At 35.3% G+C, this 27,317-nt stretch overlaps 3 protein-coding genes across 3 annotated transcripts; 1 reads left to right on the forward strand and 2 right to left on the reverse strand.

Annotated features, from left to right (window-relative positions):
* Nucleotides 1–2,384: 2,384 nt before the first annotated feature.
* LOC132179622 (reticulon-like protein B11) lies at nt 2,385–6,715 on the reverse strand. The gene is made up of 6 exons (XM_059592363.1): nt 6,547–6,715; nt 6,147–6,327; nt 5,605–5,746; nt 5,432–5,501; nt 5,180–5,349; nt 2,385–3,241 (listed from the first exon to the last, which is right to left on the reverse strand). The coding sequence occupies exons 1-5, from the start codon at nt 6,602–6,604 to the stop codon at nt 5,180–5,182; spliced, it is 621 nt and encodes a 206-aa protein (XP_059448346.1). The 5' UTR covers nt 6,605–6,715; the 3' UTR covers nt 2,385–3,241.
* A 772-nt stretch (nt 6,716–7,487) lies between these two features.
* On the reverse strand, nt 7,488–11,535 carry LOC132178555 (uncharacterized). The gene is made up of 2 exons (XM_059590998.1): nt 11,162–11,535; nt 7,488–8,149 (listed from the first exon to the last, which is right to left on the reverse strand). The coding sequence occupies exons 1-2, from the start codon at nt 11,372–11,374 to the stop codon at nt 7,874–7,876; spliced, it is 489 nt and encodes a 162-aa protein (XP_059446981.1). The 5' UTR covers nt 11,375–11,535; the 3' UTR covers nt 7,488–7,873.
* Nucleotides 11,536–13,677: 2,142 nt separating this feature from the next.
* On the forward strand, nt 13,678–16,416 carry LOC132178554 (uncharacterized). The gene is made up of 2 exons (XM_059590997.1): nt 13,678–14,568; nt 15,726–16,416. Exons 1-2 carry the CDS (start codon nt 13,795–13,797, stop codon nt 15,939–15,941), a joined length of 990 nt encoding a protein of 329 aa, XP_059446980.1. The 5' UTR covers nt 13,678–13,794; the 3' UTR covers nt 15,942–16,416.
* Nucleotides 16,417–27,317: the final 10,901 nt, after the last annotated feature.

Here is a 27,317-nt window from a genome sequence, read left to right on the forward strand (position 1 = left end):
TTTAGGCTCGCAACTTTTATCAATGAATGAGTATGATATATTTCAAAAAAAAAAAAAAATCACTACACGTGTCATTCATAATTATAATTAATGATTTTTTTTATGATTAATTGATGAAAAGAGACAATTGAGACAATGTTGTGACACTTCTAATAATTGTTAAATAACTCGTAACATTAACCCCAATTAAGATATGATAGTTTTATTTAATTGAATTGTTAAATAATTTTTAACATTATTATGTATATATATTTATTTTGTGATTTGAGAATGTTTTAAATAGAATATATTAAAAAGTATTGAAAGAAGAGAGTCCAACATGAGAAAAAGAGAAAGTTAACTCGGCATTTATAAAAGGCCCAACCGATATAAAGCAATGCTTGAGTTTATGCACTTAAATCAATGCAGTAAATTTTGTTCTTCAATTCCTGGAGAGTGGCTGTCTCAAATTAGCTTGGAGATATTGGACTTCTCACATTGCCCAACCCTTTTACAATCTATCTTTTACATTTCAATGCCCATGTCATTTAGTATCCATCTTCAATTTGTTATCGTTTGTTCGTATATTCCCTCGTTATAAATTCATAAGCAAGCAAACACTTTACTCTCAATAACTACAAGGATAGTCCTACTTGTTCATGTGGAGAATTGAAGACAGTTCTCGAGTATTATTTGCAACAATACACATCCCAATTTCTCTTGGGGCTTAATGATACATGTTCGCATATTAGGGGTCAAATTCTGTTATTTGATCATCTACCTCCTATGAATAAATTTTTTTTCCCTTGTTCTTCAAGAAGAGCGTCAATGTGAAGTATTATCTTCGGCTCTTGCAGTGATAACTAAAGCAGCACGTCTAGCCCAACACAATTTTGGAAGATCTTTTGTGCGAAAAGATAGGTCTACTTGTAGCCACTGACGAGTTGGCAATACATTAGAGAAGTGTTAGAGACTGCACTTTTATCCTCCAAGTTATAAATTCACCACGAACAAATCAATATGATCTTTTCTCCAAGATGACAGGCAATACAAACAAATCAATATGATCTTTTCTCCAAGATGACAGGCAATCCAACTTCAAAATTCAACCCGACATTTTGTGGAGAGAGCTTGTGAAAAGTCAGTAAATTTCTATATGGTTTCCTCCACTATCTCAGCACGTTATGTTTCTACAATATTTAATTCATTTTGAACAAAGAACTTGCTTTTACCACATATAGAAACCACATAACAAGGAATGCTAAAGAATTAGATTGAGTCATCAAATGAAAATATAACATTAAACGGGAAACGAAAAGTGAAGAAGGTAACTGTTTTAAGGTTTGATATAAAATTTTAAAGCATGAAGTACTTGTTCTTTTAAACCATATAAATGAATACCAAGTTCTTAAATAGCATATAGTCATATGTAAATCAACAAAATGAAAAGGAAGCATTATTGATATGATATCTATAATTCATGCTACTTGCATGGGGAGTGAGTTTGTCACAAACAAAATGCTGGCCAAGAATAGAACAATGAATATCAAAATAGGTTCAAAATAGAAGCGTGACATTCAAGTGAACGAAACGGTGTGTTGGAATTCTGTTCAGCACATGTTTTTGCTCTATAGTCTTCAATTTTATTTTTTAAATTACTCAATCTTCTTATTTCATAGTTTTGTGTAAATAGTTCTACCTATTAACAATACCATCTGACTTTTGGGTAAATATAATTTAATTCATCATTTGCATTTTTCTCACTTTTAGGTGAAGCAATAATTGTATATAATGTTCATTGACCATTGATATAAAATATTTATGATTAAGAGCTGGTGAAAAATTATATTTATTTCTTGCAAAATTAAACATTTAAATCATTTTTTCCTTTATCAGAAATGTTATTTTTAACCTTTGCATTATAGGAAGAGATTCTTCAGATTCAAGAGTGAAGCTTATACATATATAAAAGAAGGAAAAACAGGTTTATATATATATATATAACAGGTTTTTTTTTTTTTTTTTTGTGGTGGGCATTTTGAAACTCCTCATATATGATATATACATTAGAATAAGAAAGACATGTTATTTTAGAACTTGCACAGAAATGTTAGATTGTTGAAAGCTAAATGCTAGAGTCCATACCATATTATTTAGAAGGTTGTCCATTTCATGTAAGTTATGATTTACATGTGGATCTTACAAATTCAGTGGTTAATTTAAATAGAAAAAGAAAAAGATGAAGATGAATGAGAAATAAAGAAATAGCATTTTTCAAATTATTAACGTCGTTCTATTATTAACACACCCCCAAACATTCTTGGACATCTTGATGGATGTTTAACGTCAGTCAGATATTTAGACATCATGTTGGATGTTCTTCAAAATAAAACAGTACTGATAAAAATCAAGAAAAAATAATGAATAAAAATAGATTGTGCATGCAATTTATTGCATTAATGGGCTTCGTAAGGATGTAGATACATTCTAGACAATATTACGAGCATAACAAGAATTTCAACTAGTTAGCTAAGTTTAGGTAAAGGTGATTGTTTGTTACATTGGACATATAAGCGAAAGTCTTGGCTTAGAAACAAAGCAATTTAGCTACTATGTAATTTACTCAAAAACTTTCTTCTGACTATCTTCTAATGTTGGCCCCACTTTTCCAACAGCAATTTAGTTTTTGATTATTCTTTTGCTCGAGCTGGTTACTATGAAGGCACTTGACCACTATGAGGAATACTCTGCAAAATTGTACAACCCTATTTGATCCTTCATATCTCCACCACGGAGACTTCTATGGTTCCACAGGGACAAATACAAATAAAATGATTTCATTGTCATCACAACTATAGGGAGAAGTACTGCACCAAGGATGCTAGGAAGTTTGAAAATTCTAGATTTCATTACCAAGCGGAAGTTTTACCCTCACAATAGTGCAATATGTCATCTACAGCAGATGAACACAGAAAGATAACCAGAAGGGTCAAGGAACAGTAGTCCAAAAATTATCAACTGTCTCCCCAGGAGAAGAAAAGAAAAACAGAGAAAACCAAAAAATGAAAAATTGAACACTCGAAAATGTGGTATTGTCAGACCTGCTCCTGAATGGTGGGAGATTGCTTTTGTTTTTTGAATCATGCTAACTGGCACTTAATATGACCTAACAGCATCCCGGCAAACAGAAATCTAAAAGACTTCATGTATTGAAAACCCATCTCTAACCTCCTAATCAAACTTTGCCAAACTACCCGATATCCTGCACCAAATATATATATATATGCTTCAGTATATTTTCAAAAGAGTAGCCAAAAGCAAACATAACAACTCAAATTACACAAGATTTCTACTCAATTTCTACTCAAGTACAAAGATAAAATGGAGGTCACTAGTTCGAATTTTCCTCCCCCCTCTTATGCAGACATGTCAAAAAAAAAGAAAGTACAAAGATAAAACTAGAGGTACTGGTATATGAAAAGATCAGTATGATGCAATAGCGGAAAAGAATACAAAAGGTCTTCATGCAAGACACGAGACAACAACACTAAATGCCCCTTTATTTTCAGTTGAATGCAAACATTAAACACAAAACAAGACAGACACCAAACACAGCATGCTTGTCATTATATTGTATAATACCGTTTGGTGCTGAATTGTCTTCTCAGAAGGCCAGAAATTATTTGGGACAACACACTTAATAAAACATCATAGCAGTCATCGAAAATCAATGTATCCTATTCTTTTTCCTTCTTTTTTTTTTTTAATGCAAAAGTAGGATCAATCCATCATAATTTATTATGCGCTAAACAAGAAAATAGATTTAAGGAGGGCCCTGTAATAAGAAACCACTTCAAACTGAATGGCAACTCGCTAATTAGTATTCAATACAATTGTCCTAGATAGAAATTGTAGTCCTACACATTACCTGTATACCGGAAATTTGCTATCACAAACAGACTTACACCCCCAAGCAATAAAACCACCTCTACTGAACCTCACTAATGAAAAGTTATCTATATGGTAAGGGAGCACAAACTACCAATTGAGCAGCAACCATCTTAATCATCTAATCTAGAAAACCCCGGACAACTTATCATATATATCAATAAACGAATTTCAAATGTTGTCTACAATACATGCAAAAATATCATAATGATGCTGCCTTGTAATTATTATTAACATCCTTAATTTAGGTTCTAAATTGCATCAAAACCATAACTGAGATTCAAAGTTTGAATAAATAAAAAAAATTGTTTCACTACCAAGCCTTCTGTGACAAGCTAATGTCTACAAACGGTGGTTGTTTCAATCAAGATTGTAAGAAATGATTTACTGATGCATGACCTTTCTATGAAGAATAATAACGATAGGTATGATTGTAATTTTTTCAATGCCACATTTATAGAACCTAATTGCGTTATTAGAAAGAAAAGTTGTAGACGTGATAAGTAAATTGCATAATCATTCTGAACCTGTGATCAACTCTTACAACACAGAGTTGACCTTCCAAGTCCAATGTTCTAAATCAATATCAGAATTCAATTATCACGCCAAGTATAATCCTTAATCTTAAATTAATTTGAGATATTACGAGCATTAAATACTCCAAAAACGTGAAAGTTCACATTAATAAACACAATTCAAGAAACCCTTACAAAACTAGATAACACATTCAGTTAGCAGATATCAAACATTGAGCTTAGAGTTTTTTTTTTTTTTTTTCTTTTTTTTTGATATATCCACACAAGGGAAGGAGGAAGAGGGATTCGAACTAGTGACCTACACTTCATGAGGCGTAGTCCACTGCCGATTGAGCTACCCCTTTAAGGACTTGAGCCTAGAGTTTTTATATTTGATATATAAACAAATCTACTAGGTTCTATAAAGGTGATAGAAGACAAAACGAATATACGTAAGGGAACCTAAATGTTGTATTTAGTGATAGACTTCTCAAAGCCAAAGATAATATTTTGATTGAGTGTATCACCGTCCCATTACAGGTGATTTCATATTTCTAGTAAGATCGTAGCAAATAATGTGCTGCAAGTTATTTCAATCCATGCTGCTGTAATTCTATCTTAGCACCAAATTTTTAAAACACATATGACTAAATTAATGAAATGCATGCCAAGTAGAATTTGCAAAGATTATGGTAAGCATATGACAATGCCAAGTCAGAGAGAGAGATTATGTTTACCTACTGTGTCTTCTTTTCCTTGTTTAAAGATATTGGAATCTTTTTTAGAAGGTTATCATCAATTTTCCTATACTGCATCTGTAAGATTCCAAGCACTACACACAGCTGCTCATTAATATGGTCCTGGAACTTGTCATAAACCACAGGAACTGAAAGACTAAGAAGAACCCCTGCAGAAATTAAATTGAACGGTCAAGCAGTTCTTTCAAGGATGACACATTTTATTAAATAATGGGCAGCAAAGCAACTCACCAATAAAGACCAGAGTAATGAAGTTGAAGAGACCGCCAATAAAAGATGCTATCCACAAGCCAATAGCAACCTGAAAACAAAAACCACTAAAGTAAATAAATCAAATTTCTCAAAGAAAAAAGAAAAAAAAAAAAAGGAGGAAGAAGTCATGGAGTCGTAACAAAAGCACCAACCTTAAGGAAAAGTTTTAAATTCCGCCCAACCGCAATGTCCCGTGCGATTGACAATGCAGGATTGATCCACACTTGCATCGCACCAGCAGCCTTCGCAACAAACTCCTCAGAAATTTCCAAGTCAGGAATGGGAGGCAGAGGCCTAAATAAATCACACAGCACAAAGCAAATTTCATTTATCCCAAACAAAATCCCATAAACTTTGAATTTTCCATCTCGGTAATTCAAGGTCCAGAGCATATATCACAATAAATTGTTCCAAAGAAACCCAGATTTTGGGAAAATTTGGGTCAAAATGCTTCAAAATTTCCATTTTTTTTTTTTCACTTGTTTTCTCAATATGTAATTAAACCAACATATCATCCATCAACATGGTTCCTATGAATCTTGACCCTAATCTCTTCATTACAAAAGGGTTTAACAAAATATTCATAACTAATCTCTTCACTACCTAGATTTGTCAATTTCCTGAAAATCAAACAGAACCCCACCAAGAAAACAGCAATGACCAAAGTAATCTTATGCATAAAAGGGGAAAATACCTATTGAGAAGAGAAGCAGATTTTGCCCAGAAAAAGAGAATGACAACAAGGAGCAATAGAACATTTGCCACAAATGATAGAGGATTATATCCCGCCACTTGGAAGAGGCACCACAAGGTCGTGGTAGAGATCAGCCCCACAACCCCTCCATACCAATTCTTCCACAGCAGCACATCAGCAACTACCATTATCAAAAACCCAAATCCACAAAATCAATAAATTAATAACTGATTAACTAATTAGTTGATTAATCATTACATTTCCGAAAATACACCAAACTTTAGCTATATGAGGAATCCGATTCATCGACGAACACATAATATACATATAAATACATACACATGTATTTATACGCACCTACATATATGTATATATGAATTCATAGATTCAAAGGGAGAACCTGAGCCACCGCCGAGAGCCTGGTGAACGTTTATGCGACGAGGAGGGTTCGATTCCATGGCGCGAATCTTAGGGTTTCACAGAGAGAGAGAGAGAAGGAAATGTGATGTTGGCAGGGCAAATATGTCTCTGTACAAAGAAGGGCTCGAAGTCTGTTAACCGTTTCCTCACTGTGCTATTTAGAAATGCAAATACACCTACCAAGGCTACCATTATATAGGTGGAGATGATGCGGCGAGAGTTATTACAGCGGCCAAGACTGAATGTTCGCTTTGTTTTCGCATGCCCCAAAATGATTGCTTGATTTTGTTCCCGCATGCTTCCTTTTCCACGTGGCGTTGCTGCAATTAATAACGCTTTCTTTATTAATTAAATATATATTTTTTTATTAATATAAACTTTTAAGATAAATAGTGATTTAACAATTATTATTGAAAAATAATACGTGCTTAAAATTTAAAGATAAAAAATAAAATATTACTTTATGTAGAAGTAATTCTTAGATAAAAAGCTTGGAGGCCATGAATTTGAGTCAATGGGGCAATTTTAATACCAATTGCAAATCATATAGCAACCGAAAAAGTGAGTGTCTTGTGCACCATGGGAATAGGCGTTGAGGTGTCTAATGATGCAAAACTATTTTGGCAAAAAAAAAAAAAAAAAAAAAAAAAGGTGAAAGAGCTAAGTACATCCAAAAAGGCAAAATTCTATCACCAGACAATTTTTTACGAAGAATCCTTCATTTGAGATAATATACATTTTATATTTGTTAAGATATAATATCAAAATGTTCGTAATAAATTTAGCTTGAATGGTCGCTTGTTTGGTGTGTAATAACACGAGGTCAGTTGTTTGAGTTTTCTCAATTACCTAATGCATGTATATTGCAGGCATAATCGTGCATCTGGAGTTTTACTCGATAGGGATGGATCCCAAAGGGGCTCTATGTCGAAGGAGTTCCTTGTCATTAAAAAATAAAAATAATAAATAAAGATACAATGATGAGGATACCTCAAAAGTAGGATCTGCCAGTCCATTTATTTATATGGACATCTCAAACAAACAAAACTCAATCCATTATGTTCTACACAAGTCATCGACATTCCAATTGGGTAGAAGAGGCAGCAGTCCATCAGCAAGAAGGGTAGCAAATTTGTCTAATCGAACCAACCATTTCAGATTATCTGATCCACAAACGGCAAAAGAGTAGAATACAGAAACCGAAATCCAAAAGAAGTTAGTGTGCCCCATTGTCCTTTTACTTGAAGATGCTAATGTAAATCTTGAGCCAATACTAGAAAATAAGACTATGGTAGAAGCTTATTCATTCATTTTGCTGCCTCCTCACCATCATCAGAATCACCTTCATCATCCGAAGATTCTTCTTTATGATGATCTTCTCCTCCTCCATTCAATTCGCTTTTCTTCCCCTTTTTCCTTTGCTTTTTCTTTTGTCGTTTCAAACGCTTCTTCGCTGTCCGTTCCTCAGCAGCTTTCATTCTTTCCTCCCTTCTCATATTGAATTCAGCCACTTCTTTTCTTCTTTGGTAGTCGACGTCCATCCTAGCAAGCCGATCTTGCTCTTTCCGTCTCATTTGACGATACTGTTGTAACAGCAATACAAGGGAAAACAGAATATGAGATATGTAAAACAATTTACCAGCTAGCATCTCCCTCTAGTCATAACCAGTCACTCATCCACATGTCATGCAAAAAGTAAACATTAAGTTTGTTTGGCAAAGCTTTTTGCCCAAGCTTTTTGATTTCTATGAAAAAAGTAAAAGTATTAACAATCAACCCAAAACACAAAATATTCAAAACTAATTTCACATTTATGTTAAATCAAAATACTTTCTCAAACAAAAAATAAAAAAGCACCCTCTAAAAGGTTTTGTAAAGTAAAGGTTCTCCAAGTAGCAGCGATCCCCACCCTTCATCACCAAAGTTGAAGCCCAAAGGCTACCAAATTGTTGCTAAATTACAAATGTTTAAAACACATTAAACCGATCAATATTTTTCTAGAGCCAAAAATGTCATTAGCCAATAGGTTAGGTTAGGCATTAAGAATGCTATAGAACATCACATCTAAATCAAAAGCTTAACAATTTATGGCGCTTCCAACTTTTGCCTGACTTCGACTGGTTATATACGCACTTGTGTATATATTTATTTCTGAAAGAAAAGGAATCAGAAAATTAGTGTGCATCACAGATTTCCTAATCTATGACCTATTGGTCAGCATGGAGCTAGGTCCAATGCAGGCTAAAAAGCAAGTGATTCAAGTAACCTGAGAAAATAAGTACCAATCTACAGCCAGTTTGGTTCCAGGTTGACACACTAGAGAATTTAACAAACATTGATTTTTTTACTGTAAAAAATAACTAGTAACTGCAAAGAACAAGCCCTTCTACACAATCTGTATTCAAGAGGAATAACTTTGTAGCCAAATGCATTAATTTTTTTTTTTTTTTTTTTTTTTGGGGTTAAGTTAAAACTTTTTTTTAAAAAAAATAGTAAAAAGAATCAAACAAAGTATTTTATAGGGTCCAAATAATTAGTATCAAGAATAAATACCAACTATGCTCAGTGACTTACAAATATTTTAACGAAATGCTTCTTGGTTGCAAGGTAGGAACTCTTTAACTTTTTAAAAAGTATCTAATATAGTTTCTTCAGAACATACTAAAGGAAGAAAGGTTATGCTACTCGCCATGCTTAAGTCTTTAACAAACCACCCCAGAATCAAGTTCTCCATTAAACTTAGGAATACCCATAATCCACATATAAGAGAAGATATAATGCCATGGCTTATAAGCAGCACAACAATAGACTAGGTGGTGACCAATGCTTCTTCGATCCTTGCACATGTTCAGGACTGCTGCTACCCAAGGACCAATAATTAAAGTTTACGGTGCTCTCCAAACCATGCGGGAAGGTCTCCCATCACATGGCTCAGCAACTTGATACAATTACAATAGTCCACATGGCAAGTGATCACCAGTTAAGCTTCACTCCATCCTGTAGTCCACACACACACCAACTCATACAAGGAGAGCACAGAGCCCAGATGACCTACTTTGCCCATGTTCCCAGTGCCAAGTGTTCTGAAAAGCCTATACATGGCATAAATTTGCAATAAGAGCTTTTGTCTATCCCAAATTTAAACCCTTCAATCACCAAAAAAGATGGGGGGAACAACCCATTCATGGCACATTATTTCTTTTGATGGGTAAACACAATTCACATACCCACACTCCGATTGAAATCATGACTTTACCCTCCATCCTTGATTATGGGAGGCAGAGATACTTTCTGCTCCAAAGTGAATTAACAGCACTTAGAGCACTTGGTTCTCATCAATCATTTGCGACTCGGTTGCTGGTCTACTTTGTGAATCATGGATAGCTAGCACTTGAACATTGATTAGTAAAATTCCGAAAATTAAATTTCCTTAGGTAAATTCCAGCCTCTTTATCTAATTCAATAAATACTATCTTCCTCAATCACACCTTGAATTACACCAGGACAACCAAAAATATGTTCCATGTTTCCCTCGGTATATCCCCCCATTCATTCCATTCATTCATCACTATCAATCTCATTGATTGTGCCCATCATGGTGATATAATCATGAGCATCAATACACTGATGGATCTCTTATACTAGATACACAACATAAAGTACTCAAACCCTTTCATTTAAGACATCAATGTAAATTAGAGAACCTTATTGGAATTCCCTACTTCTGCTCCAGCTTGACACCAGGCATACAACACCGATGTAGGGTTACAATAACAAATAAAATGATAGCAAATCTTACAAACATGTCTTCACTATTTCCACACTTTGGTAGATATCACCTGCTATTTTTTGCCTCCACCTCCTAGATACACAACATAGAGTACTCAAACCCTTTCATTGTAAGGCATCAATGTAAATTAGAGAACCTTATTGGAATTCCCTACTTCTGCTCCAACTTGACACCAGGCATACAAAACCGAGCTAGGTTACAATAACAAATTCAATGATAGCAAATCTTACAACATGTCTTCACTATTTCCACACTTTGGTAGATATCACCTGCTATTTTTTGCCTCCATTATCTAACCTTAGTTAGCATAATGCACCAAGGACCTACCAGCCAGCTCAGCTGCTCCTCATCTTCTACAAGTTTTTCTCCATACGTATAACTTCCTATACCAGAGGAGATGTCCTCCTCAGAACATCCAAGCATTCGCATCAACCGTCGGAGAAAACCCAGTAAAATTCATTGACCAATCATATTTCGACATCGATATCTTTCTATTAGGATCACCATTTTGCCCGAGAGTTACTACTCATCTAATCACATAAATTCTTGCTAAGCCCTTTACACCCACATTAACAAGAATTCTGGGTGTGCCTCTAGATTACCAAAGCACTCTCTATAGCTCACACAACCAGTTTGTCACATGCAAATTTGGTACCTTCCCTCATACAAAGACATTATCTCCATATATGTATTCTACCAAACTCAACGACAAAGCAATAAAATGCACCAAATTCCCAAATCAGTAACAAAAAGCCCTATAATTAGAAAAATAAAACACTACACGCTTAAAGTTTGGAAATATTACCTGGTGGAAGTCTCCGGAACCGGAACCGGCGGAGCTACCGGAGGTGTTGCTGACGCGGACCGGAACGTTGTCGAGGATCCGCCGGAGCTTGATCTCCAGGTCCTCCTCTTCCTCCTTGAATACAGGCGGCGTGTACTCGACAAGCGCCTTCGAGCCAGCCGACGGCTCCGGCTTGTTCACCACCTGAAGCTCCTTGGGCCTCCCTATCGACATGTTCGCCGTCCCAAAAAAAAACCCTAATTAGTTTTTTGACCCTCAAATTTGAAATTTTGTACTAGACGAAGAACTTTGAATCATCGAGATTCGAGGGTTTGAGTATCTTTGGTTGGTTGTTCACCTGTTCTCGTGGGAATGGACATATGGGTGGTTAATTACAAGAAAGTGCCCCGAGACTTCTACTAATTCAAAGTATCTCCACTGAATTTTTTTTTAAATTAATATTTCGCGCATTGCATAATATCTCCTTTGTGTCACTTTAGACAGATTTTATGAATTCATCTATTTTCTTTTCAAACAAAAAAAAAAAAAAAAATGAATTCATCTATTTTGGAAATTTATGGCAATTAATTGACGATGCTGAATTATGTTGAAATCTTTTTAACAGTGGAGGGTGTCCAATGTAATAAGACTGGAGTGGAGGTCAATAAAACTGCTCATATACTCGTAAAGCTTTGCATTTTCTGCAGGAAATGAAGTAATTTACACAAAAGATACTCATCAATGTGTCAATAATATGGGAAAAATGGTAGAAAGACTTAAAATTACAACAAATAGATGTTTGTTTTAGCACAATGACTACAAAAAGGATATTGGTATGAATGGAAATTTTCTCCAAGTCAGTTTGAAGGAACTCATTTAAAATAGTGTTGATACATTAAATTTTTAATATCATTAATAGCAATTTATTAACTTAGATTAAATTTAATGTGCGTTTTAAATGTTTATAAATACTTGTCATTATTTTAAATAGGTTGGAGAATATTTCCTTAAGGTTTGGAAGAAATTCATGTTCTTATGATATAGAGAGCCCTTGCCATGCGGTCATACCTTAAAAGTGGTGTTTTACCGCATCCAACCACCTTGTAACATTCCATCCATTTAAGAAAAATGCAAAAAATAAAACTGAGAACAAAAGCACCGGATCAATCTCGTCGTGGGTTTGGCCAGACCCCGGCATGGGTTTGGTGAGACCCATACCGTGGGTCTAGCCGGACCCCGATGTGGGTTTAGCGAGACCCACGGGCAGACCTATGAGAACCCACCAGAAAACTCACCTAATCCGCCGAAAACCCCACAAAAACCAGCCTAAAAAACCTATTTTTAATGCCCAAAATCCATTTTTAATGCCTCAAAAATCATTTATAATACCTTAAAACTTATTCCTAATGTCACAAAACTCGTTTTTTGATTCAAATCTAAAGCCTAGGGGTGGAAAGTTAACCGTTAAGGGATTTTATCACCCTAATGCCGGGGAAGATACTATTAAATGGAAGATTCACTCTTTCTCTATTAAATGACAAGAAAAAGAAATGGGATAGGTTGTCGACAGGAAGGAAGGAATGGAAAAGAAGAAGAAATAATGAAAAATTTAGTGTTTTAGGTTGTAAGATAGTTTTGTGCATTTTGCTTATGTGACGGTTGGTGATTGGGGGCTGCAAAAGTTGGGTTTTAAGGCCCATCTGCATTGAAGTTAAATCCTATGATATATCAAGATTCCTTATATTTTTTAGAGTAATGTTAGGTATCATCTTTTTATCTTCCTAAAATTCTCATAAAGTTGATGTGGCTTTTAAAATCACCATTAAATTTTATATGAATCATACTTGAATTTTAATCCAATAGTGATTTTGAAAGCCACATCAGCTTTAAGAGAATTTTAGGAGGATAAAAAGATGTATCTAGCATTACTCTTTTTTTTTTGAATCATTGTATACAAAATTGAAAATACTAATTATTATCTTTAATTAAATAATTTATCTCACTATTTATTACCTTTAAAAATAGTCTTACGCTTTTAAAAGAAAAGAAAAAAGAAAAAAACCATTTTCAAATAAAGATTGGATTTTCTTTTTTAAATAAAGATTGAATTAGTTTTTCTTTTCATTTTCTAACAAGGAGTACTGTTATCCTAATCTATATAAATGGTCAATGCTATGACCATTTTTTATAACAGTAGATTTCATTGTTCCTTCCAAACCCCAAAATTGTCTGTAGAATTGGTATTTGTTTATTACACAAAATCAAATGATATTTATCTAAACCAAAATCTTAAGTTTTTTTAATTTGACCAAAATAAAAATCACTTTTCCCATTTTGTCTAATTTCCTCCCAGTAAAAGTAACCCTAAATTTCCTAATTCTTTGGAACCTTAATAATTAGCAAACCTTGTCAAAAGCGACAACCAAAAATCCTGACATGCTATAAATTCAAAGCTCATCAACGACTACAAAACCCCTATGCCAATTGTCACTTGTTCCCCAAGCTCTCTTATCTCCAGCCCTCACCCTGACCTATCTGTGTATGGCAGCTAAATACCTAATTTTGACTTCAATCCGAAACCCTAATTTCCCAAGCCCTCGAAGCAACGAAATTCAATTTTTCCAAAGAAAATTCTTCTCAAACACCAAGTCTCCATGGCCACAGACGCCACGGCTAAGTTCCAAAACCCGGAATTTCGGCCGGTATCGCAGCCGCCGGACTTCCACCCGGAGCTCCCCGTCTCGGCCCACGACGGTCTCCACTTCTGGCAGTTTATGATCGCCGGTTCAATCGCCGGCATGGTCGAGCACATGGCCATGTACCCGGTCGACACCGTGAAGACCCACATGCAGGCTATGGGATCATGCCCGGTCAAGTCGGTCGGCGTCCGGCAAGCTCTCCGGTCCATTCTGAGATCCGAGGGTCCCGCTGGGCTCTACAGGGGAATCGGCGCAATGGGTCTCGGTGCCGGACCGGCCCACGCTGTATACTTTTCGGTCTACGAGGTGTGCAAGAAGTACTTCTCAAGTGGGAACCCAAACAACTCGGCGGCGCACGCCGTCTCGGGCGTATGCGCGACTGTGGCGAGCGATGCCGTTTTCACGCCAATGGATATGGTGAAGCAGAGGCTTCAGCTGAGCAATAGTCCCTATCGGGGTGTCTGGGATTGCGTGAAGAGGGTGTTGAAAGAGGAGGGGTTTAGAGCGTTCTACGCGTCGTATAGGACCACGGTGGTCATGAACGCACCGTTCACAGCCGTGCACTTTTCGACATATGAGGCGGCGAAGAAGGGGTTGATGGAGATCTCGCCAGAGAGTGCGAGCGATGAGCGGTTGGCCGTGCATGCCACCGCTGGTGCCGCTGCTGGGGCTTTGGCTGCGTTGGTGACCACGCCCCTAGATGTGGTCAAGACCCAATTGCAGTGTCAGGTATAATATTGGTTTCTTTTGTGGTTGCGGTGTGTGTTTGGTTTTTAAGGTTTTGTTCGTACTTGGGGCTTATCTTAGGCAGTGGTGTTGCCGGCATTAGTATATCTATGTTTGTAGCTTTTGAATTTTAAGGTAGGAACACAACTGTGCAGAAGCAACATGTATTGCTCTCTCTTAGAAATCTAATTTGAAAAATTTGTTGCACATGTTTAGCACTTCGATAAACAATTATGCATGAAAACAATTGCTTCCGGTTGATTTTTTAGGGAAGTACTCCATATGCAATATATGGCATACGTAAGAGGGATGTTGCATGCAGTGATTGTAAATTTTTTACCTTTTTTGCTAACGAACACAAGCTACTCATTGATCACTATTGGGAATGGATTGCGAGTCCTTACTTTGGAAAAGGATCCTCTCCATTTCATCCAGTTAGTGCATTTAGGAGAGTAATATTGTCCATTTGTTTTTTTGGGCAAAATGTTTTGGACAAGTATACGGTATACCCTCTTAATTGCACTAAATGGATGAAATGGAGAGGATCCATTCCCATCTTAATGTACGTAGATGTTACTGCTATTTTATACCTGAATTATACTTATCTTTACTAGGAATTGGGTAGTGATTGTTCCCCTGAAAGAATGGTTTTATTCAAAAGATTTTCATGCTTTACTGTGTACATGACTTTTGTGTTTGGTCATGAAATTTGATTTCTCAAATTAGCCATCATGGTGGAATGAAACTTTTGTAATTAAATTTCTTTCATGACCGAGCGGTAGTACACTTTCCATCTCTTGAGGAAGAAGCATGGAACAAAAGAACTAGAGTAATAAAGACAGGCACTAGTTACCTATTACAAATTCATTGATAGTGAAACTATAAAATTAAAAATTAAAAATCATTGATAGTGCTCACGAGGGCATCAAAATATTTGGTTCCAATGTCCTGCTCAATTATGAACTGTACCCTTCAACAATATTAGGAATAAAAATGAACAATTGGAAAAGAAAAAGGAAAAGAAAAGGGTTTTGAAAACCAACTATATATATATATTCATTGGTAAATGTTTATTACGTAATCTGTAATTTCTTGAGATGACCTGTGTGATGGTTAGTGACTAATCATTCAGGATGCATAACATTTAATTGGTTGTACAGGGTGTATGCGGCTGTGATAGATTTACAAGTGGCTCAATTGGGGATGTTCTTCAAACAATAGTTAAAAAGGATGGATACAGAGGACTCATGCGGGGATGGGTTCCACGGATGCTTTTCCATGCTCCTGCTGCAGCTATCTGCTGGTCTACATATGAAGCCGCAAAAACTTTCTTCCAAGAACTCAATGATAGCAGTAACACTGGAACTGGAACCTGAATAGCCTTCAAGAAAAAGGGCATTCTTTATCATACAGCTGCATCACAGATACCTCCTTTTGATTAACAACTAGAAGTCTGCTTCCCAGGAGGGATGAGCAAGCAAGACAAATAAGCATTTTTTCCCCAATAACCTGACCATGGTCTATTTCGTAAGTGGAAGCAGTCAGAGTAATTGAGGAGTTTTGGAATTCGTTTGTATTGTACACTACTCGGTCAGTATAATTATCTTATTTATAAATGTTTTATTTTTCTTTTTACTAGTTTCCTTGATGAGAAAACACCACTTAAAATCATTACTGTGCTAGGAATTTTGCCTTAATTTTGGGTTTCATATTTTGTAAGGTTTAGTCAGATAAAAAATTTAAGGGCGGCTGTTTACCATCACCAATTTTCTTGATCTGTGTCATTAGCTGACAGACTGTCATGATCTTGTTCATAAATTTCAGATATCTTGGTTGGCTGGTTTATATTTTTTTTTCTGAAATTCCTGTTTTATGTGCTTCCATATAATGATTATTGTTTTTGTTATAAATAGTTGATTGCTTATGGGTTCTTTCCGTCCTTGTCATAGAAACTGGTTGCCTTCAATATTTGGTTATGGCGCCTGGCAAAACCTATGCCTTCTTTTTGTTAGATGCATGTGGTTATTCTTTCCTTTTATCGGTCTCTTTCTCCTACATTTATGAGGTCAATGTGGAATTGCTTGGGTTTTTCCCCACAGGTTATTCCTTTGCTGATAATTAGAAGATTCATTTCGACTCAAATGATGTCAATATGTTTACTTTCATCACTGTCAACCTATATCCCCATTTGAGGCTTTTGAGTAAGGTATTGATTAGGGTGCAACTTGCTGCTTGGTCTTTTAGGGAGTGGTTCTTCCATCCCCTTCAGGATCACTAGACCAAAGAGGAGAATACATGCGAGAAACTGCTGTTATGCCCATAAATATTTCTTGCCTCCTAGGTAGGTTTTTCTTTTTTTGATAAGTAATAGTCAATCTTATTGAAAGCGTAAAGGCGCCCTCAAGTACACCGAGAGTATACAAAAGGATCACCTAGCTAGAAAGGGAAAAGCGATCAAGAAAATCGTCGTAACTAATCGACACTGGAAAAACATGTGCAACAGTCCAAAGGTACTAAGTATGAAAGCAAGAGGATAATATGTCTTCCAATGACCCTTCCAAGTCCTCAAAACACCTATTATTTCTCTACCTCCATAAACACCAAAAAAGCAAGTAAGCACCATCTTCTAAATCGCGGCACTCCCCCTCCTCCCTGAAGACCACCAACAGGCGAGTAAATCAGAAACCCGTCTCGGCATCATCCTAGACAACCCAAACCAACCAAAAAAGGCACTCCACAAAGCATAAGTTACCTCGCAATGAAGGAGAAGATGATCCACCGTCTCCTCACTCCTCTTGCACATACAACATCTACTTGTCACAATCACACGTCGCTTCCTGAGGTTATCTAGGGTCAAAATTTTGCCCAAAGCCGCTGACCAAACAAAGAAGATCGCCCTCAGAGGTGCTTGTGTTCGCCACACACTCTTCCAAGGGAATCGCCTCCTTTCAGTACGTGCCAAGGAAGCAAAGAGAAGCTTGACCTTGAAACGGCCTCTTTTGGAGGAGATCCACCACAACCTATCTTCACCCCCTTATCTCACTCGGGCAGAATGCAACACCTGAAAAAAAGAGGCAAATACATCCACCTCCTAATCATGAGCTTCTCTAGAAAAACTAACATTCCACTGATTAGAGCCACCCAACACCTCCAAATGTGCCGCAACTGAGGTGTCTTTCACACAAGTAATACTGAATAATCCTGAGAAAGCTATCTTGAGAGCCGTATCACCACACCACAAATCATGCCAGAATCGAACCCTAGTCCCATAACCCCACCCCATAAGTCCCACCCTTTGAAATTGTCCCACCCTTTCCTAATGTTCTTCCATAACCTCACCCCAAAAGTTCCTCCCGTCTCCATGGAGCACCACCCTCCCCATAAACTTCCAAACTTTGCATCCACCGCAACCCTCCACCAAGTATCTCTCTCCGATCCATAATGCCACAACCGTTTCCTTAGCAAAGCATGATTGAACACCATTAAGTTCCTAATACCCAATCTGCCCTCCTTAATTGGAGTGCAAACCTTCGACCACTTCACTAGATGGTACTTGAATTCTTCGCCTAGCCCACCCTAAAAGAAATTCCGCTGTATCTTCTCAATGCGCTTAGCAACACTAGCCGGAATAGGAAAAAGAGACAAATAGTAAGTAGGCAAGTTGGCAAGAGTGCTCTTGATAAACGTGACCCTGCCCCCCTTCAACAAATACAACATTTTTCAACTGGCCAACCGACGTTCTATCTTCTCAATAACTTCATCCCAAATATGCTTGGCCTTAAAAGAGGCCCCCAACAGCAAACCAAGGTACTTTATTGGCAAAGAGGCAACCCCACACCCTAAAATACCGGCTAACCTATCCACCACATTCCCCACTGGAATTAACACCAACTTAGCCAAGTTAACCTTCAGACCGGAGGCAGCTTCAAACAGCAAAAATAAACTCCGCAAATAGCGTAACTGGGCGGGCATAGCATTGCAAAAAATTAAGGTATCATCAGCAAACAAAAGATGAGAAAACGTAACATTACCGACTTTGAAGCCTTCTAATAGCTCCCCATTAACTGCTGCCGAAATCATCCTGCTTAAGGCTTCCATCACAAAAACAAACAACAGAAGAGACAGGGGGTCCCCTTGTCTCAAACCCCTGGAACTGCTAAAAAAACCATTAGCAGAACCATTGACCAGAATCGAGAACCGCCTCAAAGAAATGCAATGTTCTATCCAAGAGCACCAAATCCCCCCAAATCCACACCTCTTCAGCAAATATAGCAAGAAATCTCAATTCACATGATCATAAGCTTTTTCTAGATCCATTTTGCAAATAACCCCTAGCTCCCCTAATCTCAACTGACTATCAAGGCATTCATTATAAATCAAGATAGAATCTAGAATTTGCCTACCCTTAATAAAAACGCTTTGCGGCTGGGATATAATCTTATACAGAACTACCTTTAGTCTATTTGCTAAGACCTTAGCTATGATTTTGTAGATACCTCCCACAAGGCTAATCAGCCGAAAGTCTTTGAGGTTGATAGCGCTGGGAACCTTCGGAATAAGCGAAATGAAATAAGCATTGCGGCTCTTCTCGAACATCCCTCCTACATGAAATGCACTAAACACCTTCATAGTATCCTCCCTCACAACCTCCCTGCAAGTCTAGAAGAAGGCCATAGAAAACCCACCGGGGCCTGGTGCCTTATTGCCATTCATTTTAAACACTACCTTTCTAACCTCATCCTCTTCAAAGTCCCTCTCCAACCAACTAGCCTCAACCTCCGAAATGAAATCAAAGGAAATACCATCAACCATAGGCATCCAATGGCATTGCTCAGTAAAAAGTTTTTGATAGAACTCCACAATGTGCTCACTAATCTCGGTCGGATTTGAAGAGGGATTGTCTCCAATCATAAGAGTATCTATAGAGTTGAGTCTTCTATTCAAGTTGGTTATGGAGTGAAAGAATTTAGTACACTTATCGCCTTCCTTCAACCACATCACCTTGGATTTCTGCCTCCAACTCACCTCCTCCATGAGGGTGCAATTCTCTAACTCTCGAACCACCTCCGCCTTCCTCATAACCTCCTCCGCATCCAAGGCCCTACTTTCTTCGTTCACATCTATTAACCAGAGCTCTTCAAGAAGCATCCTCTTATTCCTGCCAATGTTGCCAAACACTTCCTCATTCCATGTCTTTAAATTCATCTTCAGGGCCTTGAGCTTGCAAGCAAGAACAAAGCTCGACGTACCATGGAACACATATGAGTCCCACCATTGTTTCACTAGAGCCACAAACCCTTCCGCTTTAAACCATATATTTTTGAATTTGAACGGCATTTTCCTCTTGACACATCTCCCAGCTCAAGAATGATTGGGAAATGATCCGAGCACAGGCAGGAAAGCCTCTTCTGCCTTACCTCTGGAAACCAAGCCTCCAACTCTAGGTAGTTGTTTTTGCATTGGGATGAGAGTACTAGCCGATTTGTGAAGAATGCTTGATGATTGTCCAACTTCCATTCGTATGCTGTTAGTTGATTTTTCTTTTTTGGGAAAAGCTTTTCATTGATGGAAACTTCATGTTTGCTCCAGAGGGTGAACATTGAGGGATGTTGGCTGCAAGAAAATGTTTTGAAATTAGAAAGCCATGCCTACAGATGTGTCACAAACTTCAGTCTCATTCTTGAATTCTGTTCTTTTTTACTACTTTTTTCTTTTTAATGAAAGTTTTTGTCCAAATTGAGTTGGTGGAAATCTTTTCAACCATTCTCTTAAACTAACATATGACTTTAGAACATGCAATTTTCACATGTATTATTTGTTCCTTAGAGCATACAGTTTTTGAACATAAGATTTTGATTGGTGATATCATCAAGCTTATCATCAACTTTACAGAAGATTCAGATGAGCCACAGCATTAAGGGACAGTGAATTTTTTAATCCCAGTGGAAATCGACATACACCAACTCACCCACTTGTTTTGATGTTTCAAGACAGAATCTGTAGGCCATTTACAATCATTTCTAAGATGGCTTACAACATTAATATAAACTCCAGGTTAAATTGATGAACATATTTGGCTGAACTATTGAAAATCTTGAATGCATTTAGTTTAAGACCTAATCATGTTCATTTCTCCTTAAAATGTAATGAACCATAAAACTTTATTTTGGGAAAAATGTTATATCAGTACTTTTGTTACATCAATTTGCAATAAACTTTCCGCGGCATAAAAATTTGATGAAAACTCACTAAGGTCAACAATAAAAGCAAATAAGTCTCTACTCTCAACTTCCGTCCAAAATCTTGACGGAATCCGTTAGTATGCCTTGTCGAATCCACATATATCATATAGGTCTGTGCTCTCAACTTTCATCCAAAATCTTGACACAATCCATTAATATGCCTTGTCAAATCCACATCCCCCTCCCCCCTCATTTGGACAGAAGTTAAAAGTTAAGAGTAAGGACTTATTTGCTTTTATTGCATACCATATATGATATACCATGCCACAACAACCTTTTTTCTCCTTCTCTCTCATTGATTAAAAGAAAAAAAAAAGGGATAAAGTTCACATAACCCCCTCAAACTACCATTCTAATTACAATCTACCCCATAAACTATCAATTGTGACAATTTACCCCTCAAACTAACAAAACTATGACAATGTACCTCTAATTTTAATAAAATGACGAAAATTACCCTTAATAAAATAAAAACAAAAATACAAAAATTTAATTTTTTTCTTTTCAAAAATTTTAGAGTATTTTTGTCTTGTTGAAAATTCTAAAGGGGTAATTTCGTCATTTTGCTAGTATTGGGGGTACATTGTCATTGTTTTGGTAGTTTATGAGGTAAATTGTCATAATTAATAGTTTTGAGGGTAAATTGTCATTGGAGTAGTAGTTAGAGGGGGTTATGTTGACTTTACAAAAAAAATATATATATATATATATATATATACACACACAAATGCCACAATGAGTTTTTAGCAAATTTTTATATCAAATAACGCATATTTTTATGTCAGTGTAATCACATATCTTAATTTTGCATTTCTATTCAAAGAAAAAATAAAAATAAGTAAAGCATGGACTCCAAATAAATATTTATGAGTCTACCTTTACAAAAAGGATCAAATTATTTGGTTTTATAGCATGACAAAATAGAATAAGTATGACGTGCAAGAGAGAATCTTTTATTAATCTCGTGATTTTGAATCTCCACTCCACATGCCACAAATTACTTGTAATTATTGTGATAACAAACTCTAGCTGTGTCATACTATCTAGGCCCTATCGCTTACGTAGTCTCGGGAGTAATAATATAAGGAGGATTAGAGAGTCTTTGTAGAGTCATTTTAAATATGATGTGACATTTAAAATCACCAATAGCTTAAAATTCAATAATGATCATATCAAATTGAATGGTAATTTTAAATGCTACATCATATTTGGGATGACTCTATGAAAACTATAGTCCTCCTTATATCATTACTCCAGTCTGGCGTTAAAATGTCTTTAAAACAAGGCCACAAAATTAAAAACGAGGATTATTGAAGAGATTAATGCTTTTAAGAATGTGCTTTTTTTTTTGAAATAAAAATAAAAAAAATGTTTGAAAGAATGTATTGATGTGATATAAATGTAAAAATAGTTTTAACAGTAAAAATGTTTTAAATTGTTTGTTTGTTTTTATTTATTTATTTATTATTATTAAAAAAAAAGGGTGTTATTAAACAGAGCTTATTCCCATTAAAACAATCTTTCCCCTTTTACTTTAAAAAGAATACAAGATGAAAGGATTAACTTTGAGTTCTTAAATCTAACTGCTAAAACTTATGGAATGAAATCCAAGATCATCATGCATACCATATTAGCTTCCCTATAACCCCTTTCATTCCCTACATATAAGATAAATGTATTTTTTAAAAAAAAATCACTTACAACAGATTTCCTATCAGTTCTCTAAGTATTAGAAATGTTCTCGTTCTACTCAATATATGGGGAACCAAAAGTTTAAAAAATTGTTTCTCTCTCCTCTCTCGTATCTTTACCTTTTATTGAAGATTGTATTGGAATTTAGTAAAAGGGTTGAGGGTAAGTAGAAATTTATATTTTGTAAAGAAATAATATTTATGTGACATAGGAAAATATAAAGGAAACTACTGTGAAGTATATCTAAAGTAAAAAGTAGTTTTGTTCCATAAATTTAGAAAAAATTAAAGAGAAGCTAATAGAAATGCTCTTATACAACAAAATCAACGCCTTATATGATCATCTATAATGTAATAGCCCTCATGTTTTAGAGTGTGTTTGACTTTACGATTTTGCAGAAAAAATAAGCGCCCGCTAACCGCTTTTGAAGGTGGTTAGGAAAAACCGCTAACCACCTAGGCGGTTACGGTTAGCGGTTTTAAGTTTTGAAAAAACCGCTAACTACCTCTATAAATATATATATGAAACAACATTATTTTTGTGTTTGAATATATATAAAAATATAAAATGATGTCGTATGTAATAGGTTATTATCGTATTACCATAGAAACGATGTCATTTTAGTTTTTTTTTCTTTAATAAAAAAAATTCTTTTAGAAAGCAGTTATTGGAATTATTAACAGCTAACTGCCTAAGCAGTTACGGTTAACGGTTTTAGCCAATAGCCATTAACCGTAACCACCTTTTTATCCTAGGCAAAACCGGTGTTTTTAACAAAATCGATGGTTTGGATGCAAGCAAATTTGAAAAAAAACTAACAAATTTAGAAATATATATATCCTTCTCCCTCCCCCCAAAAAAAAAAAAAAAAATAGTAGTGAGAGAAAACTTCTCTTTTTTTTTGAGTTGTTTTATAATTTCAATATATAGTTAAAATTAAAAAGCTCAATCTTTTGAAATCTCGATCAAGCAATCATAAAACTTTTACCTGCCTGCTTTGATGACTTTGTTGCCTCACATATAAATACAATGCAGAAATTATAGCTACAACCTTGAGCTTCAAGCATTATTTACCCTTTTGGAGACAAATGGGCTAATAAAAGCAACTGCATGTGCAATGCCTTGGGAAAGCAATAACCTCTATCTCCTCTCATACCCATTAATTAAATCACCAAAGGAAACATCCTCGATTCTTCTCAACCACGTGCAAATCTTCCTTATAATAATCCCTTTTACTGCACAACCCATTATCCAAAGCCCTTTTTAAACCACAAATTGGCAAGAAGGTTAGTGGTCGCTAGGATTCATCAACATTCTCAGCAATCTTTTTGTCCGAATTGTTAATAGTCTGCCTCAAAAGATGAGTAGACTACTCGAAATTTGTTTGAACGGGTAGACATCATAAGAATATCTCTCATATTTATTATCTAAATTGCTAACAATATCTCGCTAGAATTTGTCATTTGAGAACATTTGATTCTCACAAATATCAAGAGTCACACAAATTGTGTCATCTTAGGATTAAAATAGAATTAAAACCTAACATTTGATTGAGGTGTGGGAGTATTGTATCCAGGGTTTGATTCTTCCTCACCATGCGTAATCAAGGGTGCAACATGTGCTCTACCTAGGGAAAGCAATGGTCATTATTTTATTGGCAAAGAAGACATGCATTCTTGATTATTCTGTAATCTCTACCACGTGTAAATTGTATATACATGTGGCTATTTGTTTATACCATCTTCACAATCCATTTCACAGTTGGAATGATATGGGTTTCACGCACTATCATGGCTTTTTGTTAAACTAGGGTTTTAATAATAGCTCGTATGCCTATTTTTGGCAAATTACATAATTAAAAGCAAAAGCGACCAATACAAATTTATGTGACCAAAATATTCTTCATGGAAACAGTTTAATAAATTTGCTTTATTAGTATATGTTTTGAGGACCACCTCCTAAACAACGTAAATCATGATCAAAGCATTCAACTTGGGTTCAGTTTCTGTTAGAATTAGACCTGTTGAAATTGGAATACTTGTGTCATATTATATGATCGATAAATGTCTCAATTCCAACGTAAATATGTCTCAATACATGTCATATCATAAATTTTGTTCAAAAAAAAAAAAAAAATTCAAGACAATTTTAGATAACTTTCTTCCATCACATTTTTTTTTTTTTTTTAAAGAGAAAGATGTTGGCAAACATTAGTGTTTTATTCTATTTTAAGAACAAAATAGAGTTCTAAAATACATTAACAAATATGATATATAAAAAACAGATCGTTTGTAACGACTCAAGAAAAACGCTAGCAACTTCTCCACTATAACTTCAAAAGACTAGTTAAGTTATAATTTGAGCTTCATAAAATCACTTACAAAGTTTAGTCTCACATAGCAAATAACAAATGTGGGACTTAGTATGCTCAAGTGCCACAATAATTCTCACCACTCTATGTGTCTTATTCATTTTTTTTCAATGTGAGACTATTGTATTACAACCTCCTTTAAATCCTTGTCATCCATGTCATTTCTTGGTGGCTCTAATACTATTGTATCGATCCAGCAAAAAACGCTAGCAACATATGTACTATAATTTCAAAATGACTAATTAAGTTGCAATTAGAGTTTCTAGAATTACTTATAAAGTCAAGTCTCGTCTAATAAAGAACCAATATAAGACTTTAAAGTGCGTTTGGTATTACCATTTCGTAGAAAAAAAAAAAAAAGTTTGGTTTTGGAAAATGAATCCTTTGGGAGTCTTTTTTTTTTTTTAATTCCGATTTAAAAAAGTGGAAAACTATGTTTTTTCAAATTGTAGGCGGTGGGTGTGTTTTTAAAACGCAATATTTTACAACACTTTTTAAAATCGCAAATACTAACCGAATTTTAATACCTATGAGTGCCTATGGGCATTTACATTTTACATATAACTAGCCAAGAAAAGTGCTAGGGAGCCAAACAAATGAACCCAGAAAAATTTTTAAACTGACATGGCAGACCATAAGTCGCAAACAAAGGAGAAAGAATTGTATTTTTTTAATTTAAAAACTCTTGCCACGTCAGTTTGAAAATTTTTCTGAGTTCATTTGTTGGGTTCTCAGCAAGCCAAATGTTATTTTCGCCGTATGAAATGCAAATTTAGGTGAAAAAAGACTCACATCCGGCTAGTTACTTTAACAAAAAAATAATTAGTGAGATGCTACACTGCTTACTAAATTTGGTGAGCATTGTGCTCAAGAAATGTAATATATATATATATATATATATATATATATGACTGAAGTGTTATTAGTGTTTAGTCTACATAGGACTGACTACGAATAATTAAACAATAAAATAATTCACCGACCTCCAAATCTAATTGAAAAAGTTAAGTAAAAAAAGGAAAAAAGAAAAAAGAAATAGAAAATAACATCACGTTGGTCAAATTTGGATATAACGTCTTTTCCATATGAGGAAAAGCAAAAGCAAGGAAAGTCTTAAACCAACGCTTTGTGTTGACTAATTATCAGACTACAAATTATTCGCACCAACAACAACAACCGTTGTATTAGGTAGGTAGTTTGGTAATTACCCGAAATTCAGCACCCGTTACTTCTAACTTCTAACTTCTAAGATACTTATCCACTCATTATTATTATTATTATTATTATTATTATTATTTAACTTTTCAATTTCCATTATCAATTCAATTTTAAAATTTAAATCAACGTGACTAAAGCAAATTTCTGTTCGGCTTTTGAATTTTTCTTTGCCACTACCGTTAAACTTACAACTTGCAACATAATTATCTGCCATCAAGATCTTTCAACGTTTTTTTTTTTTTTTTTTTTTCCCTTCCCCTACCAAAATATCTCGGTTTCAAGTTAAATGAAAAAAATTTATTTTACGATCTAGATTTTATTTTATTAAATCTAACCCTATAATCTATATATATGGTACTCTCTTTTACTGTTTAGATTTTATTAAATCTAAATCTAACGGTATATATGGTATTATATTATTTAAAAAATTAAAATGATGAGACAACACATACATCCTTGAATATATGAAATATATTACAAAAATTTTTACTTGAAAAGCATAAAAATTAGGACTTATGAGGATTAAGATCTCTTGCAATTAGGTACCTCAAATACATCGCTTGCACTGCAATTTGAGCACTTTAATTGAAGGATTTTTACTATTGCTCCAATGTAAATCATACCAAACCATCCAAATAAAATGGTGATGGAGTAAAAGTGTAAAACAGTAAAAAATGTTTTAAGCTTTCAATTAAAATTCCTAAAATTCAAATAATTGGTCAGGGTATATTAGAATTACGTTCTTATCATTTTTACTAAATCTTTTTTAGTATGTTATTTGTGTTGCCAAAAAAAAAAATATATATTTATTTATTGATTTACTTTGTTTTTATTGATTTTTTTTTAAAAAAAATAAAAACTGATAACTTATCCAGTTATCCCAAAGAAATACGTATTCTACGGTACCATGATTTGTATTTTTAAACCATACCTATTGCGGTTCTATAAAATCCAATGCTAGTAGAGAGAGTCGGTTGGGAAGTTCAAATTGGGGCGGAGAGTGACCGCCTCGTGTCGGTGGACAAGGCCGTTGGAGTGTCCTCCGTGCTGCAAGTATTACAGGCTGGACTGACAGCTTGTCAGTAATGATCCGTTCTCCAATTCCGCGACCGTTCTTGTCGTTTTCTCCACATCACCACTTCCGTGCACCCCAAAAAACCTCAAAAAGACAAAAAACCAAACCAAATTCCCTTACGTAATGCTCTCCAGCCTGGCTCAGTCAAACTTAT

Source organism: Corylus avellana, chromosome ca4 (assembly GCF_901000735.1).
Source record: "Corylus avellana chromosome ca4, CavTom2PMs-1.0".
In the NCBI taxonomy this organism is placed as follows: Eukaryota; Viridiplantae; Streptophyta; class Magnoliopsida; order Fagales; family Betulaceae; genus Corylus; species Corylus avellana.